Raw genomic sequence first — 14123 nt, 5'->3', positions numbered from 1 at the left:
GCAAGGAAGCAGAGGTTTGAAGTCAGAGTTGTCCTTCTCCTAGGTGGGTAGCAAGCAATGGCTAACGAGCCCTTCCCGCCCCAAAGCTTAATGGTTGAGACGCCAGTTACTCGCCTTCGCCCCTTCTCCTGTTTGTGAAAACAGTTCCGCCGGACTCAGTATCATAGCTACACGTAATGATCATTTAACCACATCCGTTAGGCAGGCACACACTGAACCACACGGAACCACACTAAACCACACGGAACCACACTAAACCACACGGAACCATGTCTTTATAACAATCAGTTTATGGAATACTTCTAAATATTGACAATGCAATAATAAACATTGCAACTACGGCTAAACGTTACAATCACGCCGTCAACACTTTCGCCCCGCACACGTCTCTTTTGTATGGAGGGATGTAGGATTGGGGCAGTGGCGGCCTTAGCAATACGCGGGGCCCTGGGCGAGTGTCATATGCGGGGCCCTATATATATATCGTACCTCATTACGCTACAGAAATCGTGCGCCTCTAACGCTGTTGGCGAAAATGTTAATTCATCTATACTCTCTTTCTTAATCAAATGGTTTTTATTTCTTGCGTTTTATGCTAAAATTGGCCGTTGTTTGGCGCTTAAAGTTTATCAATTCTCCCACGAAATGCTTGTTGTTAAGACTGAGTGCCAATGCAGTTTTTCTTTTGTAATTTGTTCTAGCATCCTGTTATCCATTGTGCTACCATTGAACACTCTCATTGAACACTCTCATTGAACACTCTCATTGAACACTCTCAGAACTCAATTTAACCTCGCTGACCATGCATTCAACCATACGCTAAACGTGTTTCACAAAAACATCTTGCACCGAAGTTTCTTACCAAGATGCTTCCAATGGCCGTAGCATTTGTTTGCTAACTGGCCTCCAGTAGTATCGTGCCAAACAATATACCAGAAAACGCAATACTTTGGTCTTTGGTATAATATCAAGAACAAAGTGTGAGATAGGAGCTACAATAGTTCATTGACTTTCGCAGATCCGACTTTTGCGGGAAGGTTTTCACAAAAATAATCCCGCGTTTTTTATTTTGATAGCCTCTTAGAATCGGCCTCAATCGGCAGGTCATAAGATGCTGTCTTTACCAAAACAGAATGATATTTCAAAACCAAAAATATCATGTTAAGAACTTACATAAGAATTTGTATCATATTAAATTTAAATTATATAATATCCTAGTTTATGAGAACTGATGTAATTTTCGAAGTTGGCGCTGACAATGGAATCTCCAATCGCGGGGCCTCCCTCAGGCGCGGGGCCTGGGAAGGTTGCCCCACTTGACACCCGCTGAGGCCGCTACTGATTGGGGGTTGCTTGAACTTCATAACTTTCTGATATTCATTATGAAAATATTGAAACCAGCTTTTTATCTGTACGACCCATGGTCGTGAGTGTTTCCTTCGCGGGCCGCTTCCGAGTTTGTATGAAAGCACAATCTCTCTTTGTAATCTATTCATTTTTAGTTTATTCTTTCTGTTTAAAAAGTCTGGAAGCACTGTTATTTGAAAGCGAGTCCCTGAGCCATTATTCCCACAGTTCTAGCCTTTGATCGCAGGTGTGTTTCATTTACCTCCACATATGTTACGTAACAGGTCAGACTACCCCCCAGGCTTAGTTCACGATTCACTTTCTTTCCGGCCTGAAAACCAGAAACTCGGTTTTTCTGTCTTTCAGTGGATAGGTAGTATTTACTAAATTTAGATATTTTTTTAAAATCCTTTTCGGGCTTTTTGTAACAGCATGCCGAAGTATATTAATTTCTAGATATTTTTGAGGCAATATTTATTCGTGCTTATCCATGAAGCTTATGACTCCTAAAAGTGTGTGTTTTGTTTAATGCTGTGAATGACTGCCCTTTCAATTGGAGAGATGCGGAATCCAAAACGTTCATGGTTGTGCAAGAGAGCTTTTTATTGGAGGACGCCCGAAAAATGGGCGATGTCATTATCAGAGTCGTCACAATACTTTCCTGAATAGTCACTCGTCACCGCTCGCAGTACGTCGGCCTGTGTCACACAGTTTCCCCTGCCCGCGTCGCCACTACAGTTATAACTTATACCAATACGTATATATTATGTTTGTAGTCCTTATTTATTATTTGCATTCTTATATCCATGTTTTATCACCAAATATATTTGCTGAGAATAATAGCACATGTAGTGTTACTTTCCAGTACAAAGCAAAAGATCAGCCCTTAATATGTCAAGGAAACGAGCAATACGTAGTAAGTAGAGATTTAAGGACTGGGCAGTTTTGTCACTAGCTAGCCTACGATCGCATTGACTGGATCTCCTTGGTTGAGATGATTACTCCAGCATCCCAATTATCATGGGCGTAGCCAGGATTTTTTTTTCGGGGGGGGGGGGGGGTTGGGGGGAGATTTTTTTTATCCCCGCCCCCCCCCCCTTTTTTTGCGAAACAAAATATTTATATCTATGTATGTGTGTGTTTGTACATAATCTTTATTACATTCTGACCCATCATTCTTTCTGAAGACTTTTATTGTGCATTAGAATAGGTTCTTCCTGGAGTTAGAGGAAAAATTGTAGACTGCCCGCCATTGCCAGCAAGAGGGTCTGGGGGTGCGCTAAGAGTTCCCCCACCGCGGGGCGGAGCCCGGCCGCCAAGCACTATTTCTGGTATTGAAAGCCAACAAAATGCATTTTCTGAGGTATCTACAGTGCATTTTCCTGCTATTAAAAAGTTTTATTTCAAAAACCTAATGTACTATTCTTTCTGACTTAGACCCTCCTTCGCCGTTCGGCGCATTTGCCGTCAAGCTGTTTCCATAAAAATCTGTCACTGGTAATGTCTGAAGCCTCTTTCCACCTGCTCTGAGGACCCATGAATGTGTGGCGCCAAGTTGTATTAGGATGTCATCGCAACTTTTCTTATGCGTAATTCATGTCCCGCAAACCTCATGCGACGCTCTGTCACAATCTTACTAAGAGGTCGACTCCCAATTCGTCGTAGGATTTCCTTGATTTAGACCCGATCTCTATAACTGACTCCTAAGATCTGTCTTAGCTATCTTTGTTGAGCCACATTTAGTGTTTTTCAATTTCGGCCGATGACTATTCACTACACTTTATTTATGGAACCCCGCCATCGGTAGAAATGTTTAACCTCTCTTGAATTCGCTCTTGGAATTAAGTGACTGTAGTTTGCTTTAGATTTTATATCGAAAAGGGAAGTTTTATCGTCAAAATTATCTGTTGGGGGTTTTAAACTAAAAAATCTCTGGAGTTTTTTGTTGTTTTTTTTAATTCAAAACCCCATTTAGCTACGATCATAGAATTTAGTAACTGTAGTTTGCTTTAGAATAATATTGAAGATAGAGGTTTTCCACCTCAAAACGCTCTGTAGGGCATTTTAAACTCAAAACCATCTGGAAGGGTTTTAAACTCAAAACCCCCAATTGGCTTGGCTACGCTCAAATAATTTTAGTGTGTAATTTACTTTTTTTTTATATTTAAAGAGGTATTTTTTAGCATCAAACCCCTCTGAAGGGATGTTTAAACTCAAAACCCCTTTTGGCAACGCTCATAGCATTTTGAGTGTGTAATTTGCTTTTTTCTTACATTGAAGATGTATTTTTTAGCTTCAAACCCCGCTTGCGGGGGGTTTAAACTCAAAACCCCTTTTGCTACTCTCATAGATTTTAGAGTGTGTAATTTGCTTTTTTTTTATATGGAAGAGGTATTTTTTAGCTTCAAACTCCACTGGAGGGGAGTTTAAACTCAAAACCCCTTTGTCTACACTCATAACGTTTTGAGTGTATAATTTGCTTTGTTTTTAATATTAAAGAGGTATTTTTTACCTTCAAAACCCTCTGAAGGGGGTTTTAAACTCAAAACTGAGTCAAAACCCATTTATCTACGCTCATAACATTTTGAGTGCGTAATTTGCTTTTTTTATATTGAAGAGAAGTTTATCGTAAATTTTGGAGGGGGTTTTAAAATCAAAATCTTCCTTAACTGTGCTCTTGGAATTTGGGGATTGTCGTTTGAATTTTTTTTTGTTTTGTTTTATAGAAAAGAAGCATTTAACTGCCAATTCCCCTGGTAGGGGGTTTTAAACTCAAACCCCCCTGGTAGGGGGTTTTAAACTCGAACCCACCTGGTAGGGGGTTTTAAACTCAAGTCCCTCTGGTAGGGTTTTTAAACTCAAAACCCCCTTGGCTGTGCTGGGGAAAGTAATGGTTTAGTATTAAAATCTCACCTAAAATAAACAAAATCAAAGCAAAAAATCAGTCACTAAATTCCGACCCCCCCCCTGTGGGGGTGATTTCATTTCGGTGGGGGGTGAACCCCCACCCCCCACCCCCACCCCTGGCTACGCCCATGCCAATTATGCTTTTCAAAGGTCAAGTGAATGACTATGAGGTTACCAACATAATTTATATGACAAGGATAGGGACCCATGTTTTCACACAAAATGACATATAGTCACATACACGTCACACATACACGTCACACATACACGTCACATACATAATGTATGCACTGCAAGTAGATGAGTGCACCAAGAAGACTCTGGGCTGTGCACGTGAAGTTAACAAATGACGAAACGTAAAGTTGTTGTTGTTCAGATAATAAATAAAACAAACTGTACAATAAGAAGTTGACTTCCAGAGCTTTCATGGCGCTAACATCTTGATTCAGACAAAATGGATCGACCTTTGTGAAATCTACACTGCTCTTATGCTCGCCACTTAGTCTTATACTTTGTGGTATGCCTGATTTCTGATAACTCGCATATAGTCATCAACTAGTGTGTCATTCGGCCGTATGAGTACACTTAAGTACCTTCAAGTATATCAACATTCATCAGTAACTGAGTAACACTACAACAGTCACATACTGCACATCCCATCAGTTGTTGTTGTTTTTACCTTATAGTTTGTTACGTAAAATATTAATAGTGATCTAGGTATTTCGGTATATTCAGTTATTACCTTATTCAGAATCTGGGTTTTAAAAAAATATATATGCGTTAGGGGCCACACCGGTGTTTTCTCATGATGTGGGAGCTAGCGAGAAGTAAGGCGTCTTTCTCACCGGGACATGTGGTCTTGGTTACGGGCAATCCTGAAGTCTGGGGATTAAATGTGTTCCACGCCCTTATGACACTGCTGCCATTTCCGTTTTGTCAAGATGCATCATGTACGGGGTACCCACTGTTACGTGAGCGACTAGGTGCCTGGGAAAACATAACGCAGTAGGTAACTACGGTGTGTTGGGCCAGGTCGGAACGGCTCAAGATGTAGGCTACTGTTGGTTGATGAATGTGTGCGCTCTTAAGCCATATAGTGTGAGTGGGGGGGGGGGGGAGAGGAGCATGACAATGACTAGAGAAAAGTGCCGGATAGAGAAAGAGTAAGTGGTGGGCAATAAACAGATATATATATATATATATATATATATATATATATATATATAGAGAGAGAGAGAGAGAGAGAGAGAGAGAGAGAGAGAGAGAGAGAGAGAGATTGAATAGAAGCACACACACATACACACATACACACACAAATAAATAAATTGGATTTTCATGACAATGTGTTGGCCTGTAACTAATGTGTCATATATGACCTTTGACCTTCAGGCTGAAAAGTTGAAACATCACCTCTCTAGACCAATTAATCATTAAATTAAAATTAGCCCAGGCAACATTGACCAGTTTTCTTCAACTAAATATCTTTTAACTTCATACATTTTCCTACGTCCACGAGTACTGACTTAACCGCGAAGTGAATTCATTCTTATCCGAAAGTTTGCATTTCCGGAAAGAAGAAATAAGATTGAACTAATTGTTTACTGATTCGGTGCCATCTCTGACCAGAGACTAACATAAAAGTGTGAGCAATCATGTCCCACCTGCTCCAGCTGAGACTCAAGAGATTTGATCTTTTCCTGCAGCACAGACCTGTCCCTGACATGTTCCACTTCCTTTCTGCGCATCACCTGAAAGTTCAAAAGAAAGGGCAGACGATCAGATGTGTTCAAATAGATTCAGAACTAACTTAAACAGGAATGAAAAGTTTTAAAAAAATGGTAACAGAGTGCAACAGAGCAACAGACCTGTCAAGACAGAGTCTAATAGCTTAAAGAACACACACACACAAATGTCGACTTTTTGATAACGTTATAGAGTGTGGGTCTTCTGATTTGAACAAAACATGATTTTATCTAGTTCATGTTAACAGTGAGGTATTCTTTGGAGTAGCTGAACTCTGATTACCTGATTAGGATGGCTGCCTGGTCGTGCGGTTTGCGCGCTGGACTGTCGTTCGGATTTATCGACGGTCGATTGTTCAAACCCTGCCCGCTCCCATCCCCCGTCGTCCTGCGGGAGGTTTGGACTAGGAAGTAAACTATCTTCAACTCTGAAGAAATGTTGGAATCATGTAAAACAAAAATTTTACCAATCGTCTCGTCTTTATAATTTGTGTTTCAGATGTGGTAGCGCAATGAAATACAAAGTACAATGGCTGAACCAGACTTGAGTAATGGCATCCAATTAAGAAGCTTGATATTGCACTTAGATTTATAACTATTTATATTTTAAAATACTAACTTTATAATAGCTAGATTTATAATAGTTAGATTTATAATAGTTAGGTTTATAATAGTTAGATTTATAATAGCTAGATTTATAATAGCTAGATTTATAATAGCTAGATTTATAATAGCTAGATTTATAATAGCTAGATTTATAGTAGTTAGGTTTATAATAGCTAAATTTATAATAGCTAAATTTATAATAGCTAAATTTATAATAGTTCAATTTATAATAGTTTGATTTATAATAGCTAGATTTATAATAGCTAGATTTATAATAGCTAGATTTATATTAGTTAGATTTATAATAGCTAGATTTACAATGCGAATCTCGTTTCCGAACTCTTGCACTAGATCAACAACTCTAAGTTGTCATTGCTATTTCCATTGGCGTCACAAGGGTTGGTGTCACCTGATGCGGTTAGCTCAGGGTGTCATCCCCCCCTCCCCAGTCAACTTACTCCAAACAGGTTCCGATAAACACTATTGTTAGTAAGATCTTTTTGTTGAACCAATACTATGAACTGATTGCCTACTTTCATTTATTAATACACAAGTGTAAAATGAGTGTCAATTCTATTATAAAATCCCACTGTTAATGACATGTATTCAATAGTTATTGGATATTTTATAATTAATTTTTTAAAAAATTAGAATCAGACTTAATATCACCTGAAAATGTTTCTTTTGTTAGACTTTAAGACGGAAACGGTATATCATTATACTATATCCACAGTGATACCACCACCATCTAGATATGTCTAGGACTCTAGGCATGTTTGGGTATTTATCTAGAGTTTTTATTTTTATTTAATGTGTCTGCTTTTGCCAAGACATAATTTTTCCAACTTGGGTGTCACCCCCAATTGGGTGTCACCGGGTACGGATCTATAGAATATTTTCACGACAAACTAAACAATGTCAAGGTCGAATAAGTGAGCATCAATGTTGCCAATTAAAAATAAATGAGCAGAAGAGTTTAGTTTCTTCGTGTTAAAACGTGCACACAAGTTGTCCTATTGGAACATCACTTGCTTTAGTCCATACACCGGATACACACTCAATAGTTTGTCCGCCATAGATCAATATCTCTCTATGCAAGTGAAGAGGGCGTTTGATTTATTCTGTCGTTATTTATTTCAGACGTGCCTACAGAACTGAAGAGTATGACGTCCTGGTCCAAACCTCCTGCAGGGGATGACATCCTGGTCCAAACCTCCTGCAGGGGATGACGACCTTGTCCAAACCTCCTGCAGGGGATGACGTCCTTGTCCAAACCTCCTGCAGGGGATGACGTCCTGGTCCAAACCTCCTGCAGGGGATGACGTCCTTGTCCAAACCTCCTGCAGGGGATGACGTCCTTGTCCAAACCTCCTGCAGGGGATGACGTCCTGGTCCAAACCTCCTGCAGGGGATGACGTCCTTGTCCAAACCTCCTGCAGGGGATGACGTCCTTGTCCAAACCTCCTGCAGGGGATGACGTCCTTGTCCAAACCTCCTGCAGGGGATGACATCCTGGTCCAAACCTCCTGCAGGGGATGACGTCCTGGTCCAAACCTCCTGCAGGGGATGACGTCCTTGTCCAAAGCTCGCGCAGGGGATGACGGCAGTCAGGGCTCGATCTCGGGACCATCTTTACAACAGTTTAAAGCGCATACCACGCGACCAGGAAATGCTATGATGGTGCTTAATGTGCTTCCAGCTATTAGGGTGCTGCTTGTGGGTTGGGATAATAATGTGTCACATGGCTAGGTCAATGACCAAGGGCCCTTACTAATTTCATTCTGATGTCCAGCACTGGACGGAGTGTTACTTTAGAATAGTCTATATCTTCTTGACATGTTTCGTTTTGTATGAAACAAATTTCCTGATAGATATTCAGAAATACGGAGAGAGTGAGAGAGAGAGAGAGAGATAGAGAAGAGAGAGAAAGAGTGAGAGAGAGAGAGAGAGAGAGAGAAAAGAGAGAGAGTGAGAGATAGAGACATAAATACAGAGAGAGTGAGAGAGAGACAGAAGAGAGAGGAAGAGTGAGTGATAGACAGAAAAGTAAGAGAGAGAGAGAGAGTGAGGAAGATTCCGAAGAGAGAAGAGAGAGTAACCTCACCGAGTTCTCGCCATACTTGTAGTCTGGCACATGTCACCTACCTCTCTGAGGGCTTTCTCCCCGGGCGTGCCTGGGGCGGACATGTGTGGGTTGCTGTGCTGCTGGCTGTCCATGCTGATCCCGCAGCGAGCTATGAACAACATCGTCACCACTGACATACCGAACAACAGCCACAGCAGCCTTGGCATCATCCGCATTCTGGAGGGATGACGTCACGCCGCCATGTTACGCCTGCTGCGAGATAAAACAATTTAGATGTAAATCCAAAATGGAACTAACGATGTAGACTTGTCATGAAGATAAGAGAAACAAAGCGAAGATAAGAGAAACAAAGTGAAGAGAAACAAAATTATTTGGTCAAGGTTACATCGAAAACATTCTGTTATTGTAGAATCCGTTTAATTGCATTGCATTCCATTTCATTCATTTGTTTAATGACAAATAAGAAAACAACAGCAATGCTATTGGAACGTGAGTTTTGCGTCGTCTGGACATTGCGATTAATTGCTTCAACTCATCTTGAAATTAAGCGGGTTCCATTTAATGTAATCACTAGTTTTTTAGCGGCCCCCGAAAGGGGAAAAGAATATTAGTTTTGTGCGAAATATATGTCCGTCTCTCCGTCCGTCCCGTTTAGATCTCGAAAAACTAGAAAAGATATTGAAAATCCGACATCACAATATTTTAGACCATTCAAAGTTCTGATGCAACGGCTACTTTTTTTTTCTGAAATCGAAAAATCTAATTTTTAAAATCAGTTATGCTAGCAGTTTTTAATGAGAAAAAGCTAATTAGTATGCATTATAACCTAATTTAAAATGAATAGTAGTCATCTAACCTTCATTTTCCTGGACTTTTGTTTTTTTGGGGGGAATTTTTTTTTTTTTTTTTTTTTTTGTGGATTCGAATAAGAGATTTGGCCTTTTCAAAACAATTAGATCAATTATACGACATCAGTTAGGCCAGGGGAGGCGCGGTGGCTGAGCGGGTAAGCGCTTGGCTTCCGAACCGGGGGTCCCGCGTTCGAATCCTGGTGAAGACTGGGATTTTCAACTTTGGAATCTTTGGGCGCCTCTGAGTCCACTTAGCTCTAATGGGTAACTGACATTAGTTATGGAAAAGTAAAGGCGGTTGGTCGTTGTGCTGGCTACATGACACCCTTGTTAACCGTAGGCCACAAAAACAGATGAACTTTACATCATCTGCCCTATAAACCACAAGGTCTGAAAAGGGAACTAGTTAGGCCAGGTTCATATCTAACTTTACATTCACTTTCACGTATTCTTTGATCTGCGCGACCGTTGGGGCACTACACAAGATCTGTTAACCTTCTTTCTCCATTCTTATCTCTCATTTGTCTTTCATATAATTTCATTCGGATGTTCTTTCTCAAAATATTGAAGCCTGCCTGGGTGGACCACTTCGGGGGCCGATTTTGAGTTTGTGTTTCCACACAAACTGTCTTTTGTAACCTTGTTTATTCTATATTAGTTATATTCGCAATTTCTAGAATAAAAGAGACATTCGTTTTTTGTTTACACTTTTAAAATGTAGAACCAAGGTGTTGTTGGTGTTGTTTTTGTACTGTTAGAACTGTGCTCAATGTAGAACAACTGATGTCAAGATTCGATGCGATTAGAAATATTTGTAAAAATTGTTTTTGTTTAGCGCGATTTCATCCTTATCACTTGTCTGGACCTGTTGGGAAGAGAAAGAAAGGGTTATCTGGGTCGTCGATTTTTAGATGTATTTTTATTTTAAAAAATTGAGCGACCTGAATTCGAACTCGAGATCTAAGGCCTCCTCAAGCCTCCTCAAGCCTCCTCAAGCCAATACGTTAACCACTGGGCCAGGGAGGTGCGTGTGAAAATAGGTTTTATAGTTATTTATAGTTACAAGTTTTCTTCTACAAACCATAAGGGGACTTATACCACTTTAATAGTTAAAGGAAATTTCTTTCCTTTGTTCGAAAGACAAAGCTAAATGATTTATTAACAATATTTAATTAACTAATTGGTTAATTGTTTTTATTGATTGTTGTGTCGTCAGGCAAAATTTCAGCTTAATCCGAGATTGGGTGTGGGAGAAATAACGTGCAAACTTTGTAACAGACAGACAGAGTGAGTTGATATAAGCTTTGTAAAAACTAAACAAAGAGGAGACTACTGTGATTAAAATCAAATGTGAAAGATATACTGAACAGACTTCTGTAATCTCTAGAATTAATTAATTTTAAATATGTCCTTCACGGGCAAAAAGAGCTGTTTAAACTTTAAACTAGCTTGAATATACTTTAAATTTTCCTCGATATGTAGTCGGCTATGGTACGTTATGAATGGCATTAATTTATAGATTGTTTGAATATACTTTGAAGTGGTTTCAATGACTACGCATAGACTATAGTTTTAAAAGACAATAATAAAAAAGAATTATAAAATAGTTTTGAAGAGACTTCAAATATTTTTAGTCGTTAAAAAATATTTTTAGTCAAGATATGCCTTTAAAAGTTTGGCAACAAAAATATAATATCGGCGGGCGTCATTGCAACCTATAGCTGATGTCTATTGGACACGTGCCCATACAGAGAGATAAGTTAATCGGTTTCTTCTGTATAACATGCTAAGGCAGGGGTGGGCAAATTACGAACCGCGGGCCACATGCGGTCTGCCGAAGTGTTTTATGAGGCCCGCGGACACCTAAAGAAATCAGGTGTGCCCACACATCACACAAATATAAAAATGCAAATATATTAAAAATAAATAATTGTAAATATCTTTAATTTATTAAAACTTTTGATTCTTATCACTTATAATGAAGAGGCTAAAGAAACATTGTCTCTAAACGCCATTCTAAAAAGTTTAAAGTACACGAAGATTATTTTAAATGGCAATATTTCGATAAATTCAGTCAAAGACATAAGCCCAGGCCAGTATTTATTCAATGCTATGAGGAAATGTGTTGAAAGAGATGGGTAGTTGGGTTGTACAAGATGGCAAGGGTAACAACTGATGGAGCCCGTGCTTAGACTTAGCAAAAGAGGCTTTTTAATAAAATAAAGAACAATTGCCCAATCATAAACTAATAACAGGAAAGTTACACAAAGCTGCATTGAATATCAAGTAAAAGGATCACAAAACAGAAAGCAAAAGTTTTGGCTTTAGGCCGACCTTAGGCATAGGCAAACTATACTGCTTTCTAGGGCCTACGATTGTTGGGGGGGCTCTTACAATTCTATCAAATTTAGAGAAGAAATAGCGAAACTAATCCTCTCTGTTATTGTTGAAGTACACTAGGTTTTTAATAAATTGCATGCTTTTAGTTTAACCGCAGTTGATTTTTATTTTTCTATTTTTGTGGTGCTACCAAATTCACTTTGTCTAGGGCCTCCAATTATCTAAGGCCGGCCCTGACTGACTATTCCGAAAAGTAATTGAAGATTTGGAAACAAAACATTCCGATGTTCGGTAACACAGTAGTATCTACTGGCCTAGCATTAGAAGAATTTGGAATCTCAAGGAAGAAATTGTTTGGTTTCTTGAAGGACATATTGACTGTCACTTTGTTACTTATATCTCTAATGAAGAGTTGAAGACAGACTTCATGTTTATCAATGGAAACACTGTAACATGTTGTTTACTCATGTAATGTATGTGCATTTTAAATCTTTTCAAACAAAGCTATTCCATTTCTTAAGGCCAGCAAGTGAAATCAGGTTTTCTCATTTTCATTGGTGAAAGGTGAAACTATTTCTAGTGAAATGGTTGAAATGTACAAGACTTATTTGGATTCCTTGGTTGTGGAATTTGAAAGCAAATATTAAGAGGTCAAGAACTTGAAACCAGTATTCAATACCCTAAGCTTAACATCTAGTGCAGAAGCTGATTCAGCTCCAAAGGAAATACCTCCAAGCAAATTATGATCTGAAAGAGAAGTTCCAGCCAGTTCTTTCGCGGGAGTTTAAAAAAACAACTTTGCTGTGAAACTTTCACATTATTTGGAACCACATTCATCTGTGAAAAAAAATCTTTTTTTTTGTTTGAAAATTATCAAGTGTTAGAACAGATCGATGATGATTGACTGTAATTCACAACAGTCACAAGAAAAACACGTTAACTAGTTCCAAGATTCAGGAAAAAATATGCTTGAGACTAAACAGATATATACTTTATATTAAGTACTACTATACATTTGTGGTGAAATTTTGTGAACAAAATCTGAATCTGAAAAAATCGTTCGTAAAATTAGTTCATATATATTCCCCCCTCTTCCCCCCCCTTTTTTTAATGCGGCCCTCGGTAGAAAAGGTTGCCCACCCCTGTGCTGGGGTAAAGAATAATTGCAGCAGGCGCTCTGCTCAAGCCAGCCATGCAAACTATGAAATGTTGTCAGTAAGCACGAATTAACACTAGACTGACGGTGTCTATCAAGCAGAAGATACATGGCCAAGTTCAAGAGGATAAGCTCCACCTGGCGGTGGATTACTTTTCACAAAACATTGAACTCTTCCAGGAAGAAAGTTTACATAAGACCTATGCGTTTGTGACGAAACAAGTCAAAACGAGGTGAGAAGCAGATGACATGAGAACTCGCACTACATAAAACATGTGTAAACTGTCTTAGCTATTCAAATTTACAATTTCAAGGGATGATAAGCCGAGCAGAGTGGTTGAGCTGTTAACTGTAGGTCCATGCGGAGATTCCAATCTTCAAGATCAAATGACATTATTTAATCCAACAGCGTTAATTGAAAGTTGGCATCAGTTCCGTTCAAAAGAAAGAGAGTCAAAGGGAATGGTCGTAGCACTTGCCACAGAACAGCCTTCGATAACATATGGATAGATTCTGTAACGTACGCACTTAGAGTCCTTTCTGTTACTTTGCCTGTTGCATCCTAATACAATGTGTATACAAATATTCTAAGTGATCATTATGATAATGTAGTGGTCATTAGAAACCAATTATAGTTTACAATTATAAGTGGTAATTACTGTTGACTTTTAAGGATTTGAAATATAAGTCTATATCAACAAACATGTAAATAAATTGGCATAAACTACGCTTTTATATTGGTCAACGCAAAGCAAAGATAATCTCAATCCAGTGATTCGCTTGGTTTCATTTTTTTTTTAAATGTAGAGGTCATCGTGTCCCAGATCACAAGACATTTGCCTGCATGACATCGTAGAATCAATATCGTTGACAATTTGATTGACTTAATCAAGCAACACGTTTGTTTTTCGAAAAACCGATATTGGGCTCTATTTTATGGAATAATTAAATAGCGGTCATAATAACCATTGGTTGTTGCTTTGAGTGTTACCAGCTGTCCGACAAAATGAGGACGTCCACCTTTTGAAGTCACATCTTTCGTAGGGCAGGCATTGTTCAATGTGAAAATGTCCGGATTTTTTTGTTGT

At 38.9% G+C, this 14123-nt stretch overlaps 1 protein-coding gene across 6 annotated transcripts in view; it reads right to left on the bottom strand.

The window, feature by feature from the left end:
- Positions 1-14123, bottom strand: part of LOC106055870 (chondroitin sulfate N-acetylgalactosaminyltransferase 1-like) — a 44012-nt gene that overhangs the window by 7218 nt on the left and 22671 nt on the right. For 4 of the 6 annotated variants that reach the window (XR_008776471.1, XR_008776470.1, XM_056019592.1 and 1 more), the window contains exons 2-3: positions 8748-8937; positions 5916-6002 (exon numbers count right to left, since the gene is read on the bottom strand). Coding sequence is in view for 4 of the 6 variants with exons in the window: in XM_056019592.1 (XP_055875567.1) it covers positions 5916-6002; positions 8748-8903 (243 nt within the window). In the remaining 2 variants the exon portion in view is untranslated. Of the gene's footprint in view, positions 1-5915; positions 6003-8747; positions 8941-14123 lie in introns of all 6 variants that reach the window. The other 2 variants (XM_056019594.1, XM_056019593.1) reach the window with 1 other exon arrangement.

Source organism: Biomphalaria glabrata, chromosome 2 (assembly GCF_947242115.1).
Source record: "Biomphalaria glabrata chromosome 2, xgBioGlab47.1, whole genome shotgun sequence".
Taxonomy (NCBI): Eukaryota; Metazoa; Mollusca; class Gastropoda; family Planorbidae; genus Biomphalaria; species Biomphalaria glabrata.
The sequence above is the reverse complement of the archived record's forward strand: the minus strand, read 5'-3'. Positions and strand labels throughout refer to the sequence as shown.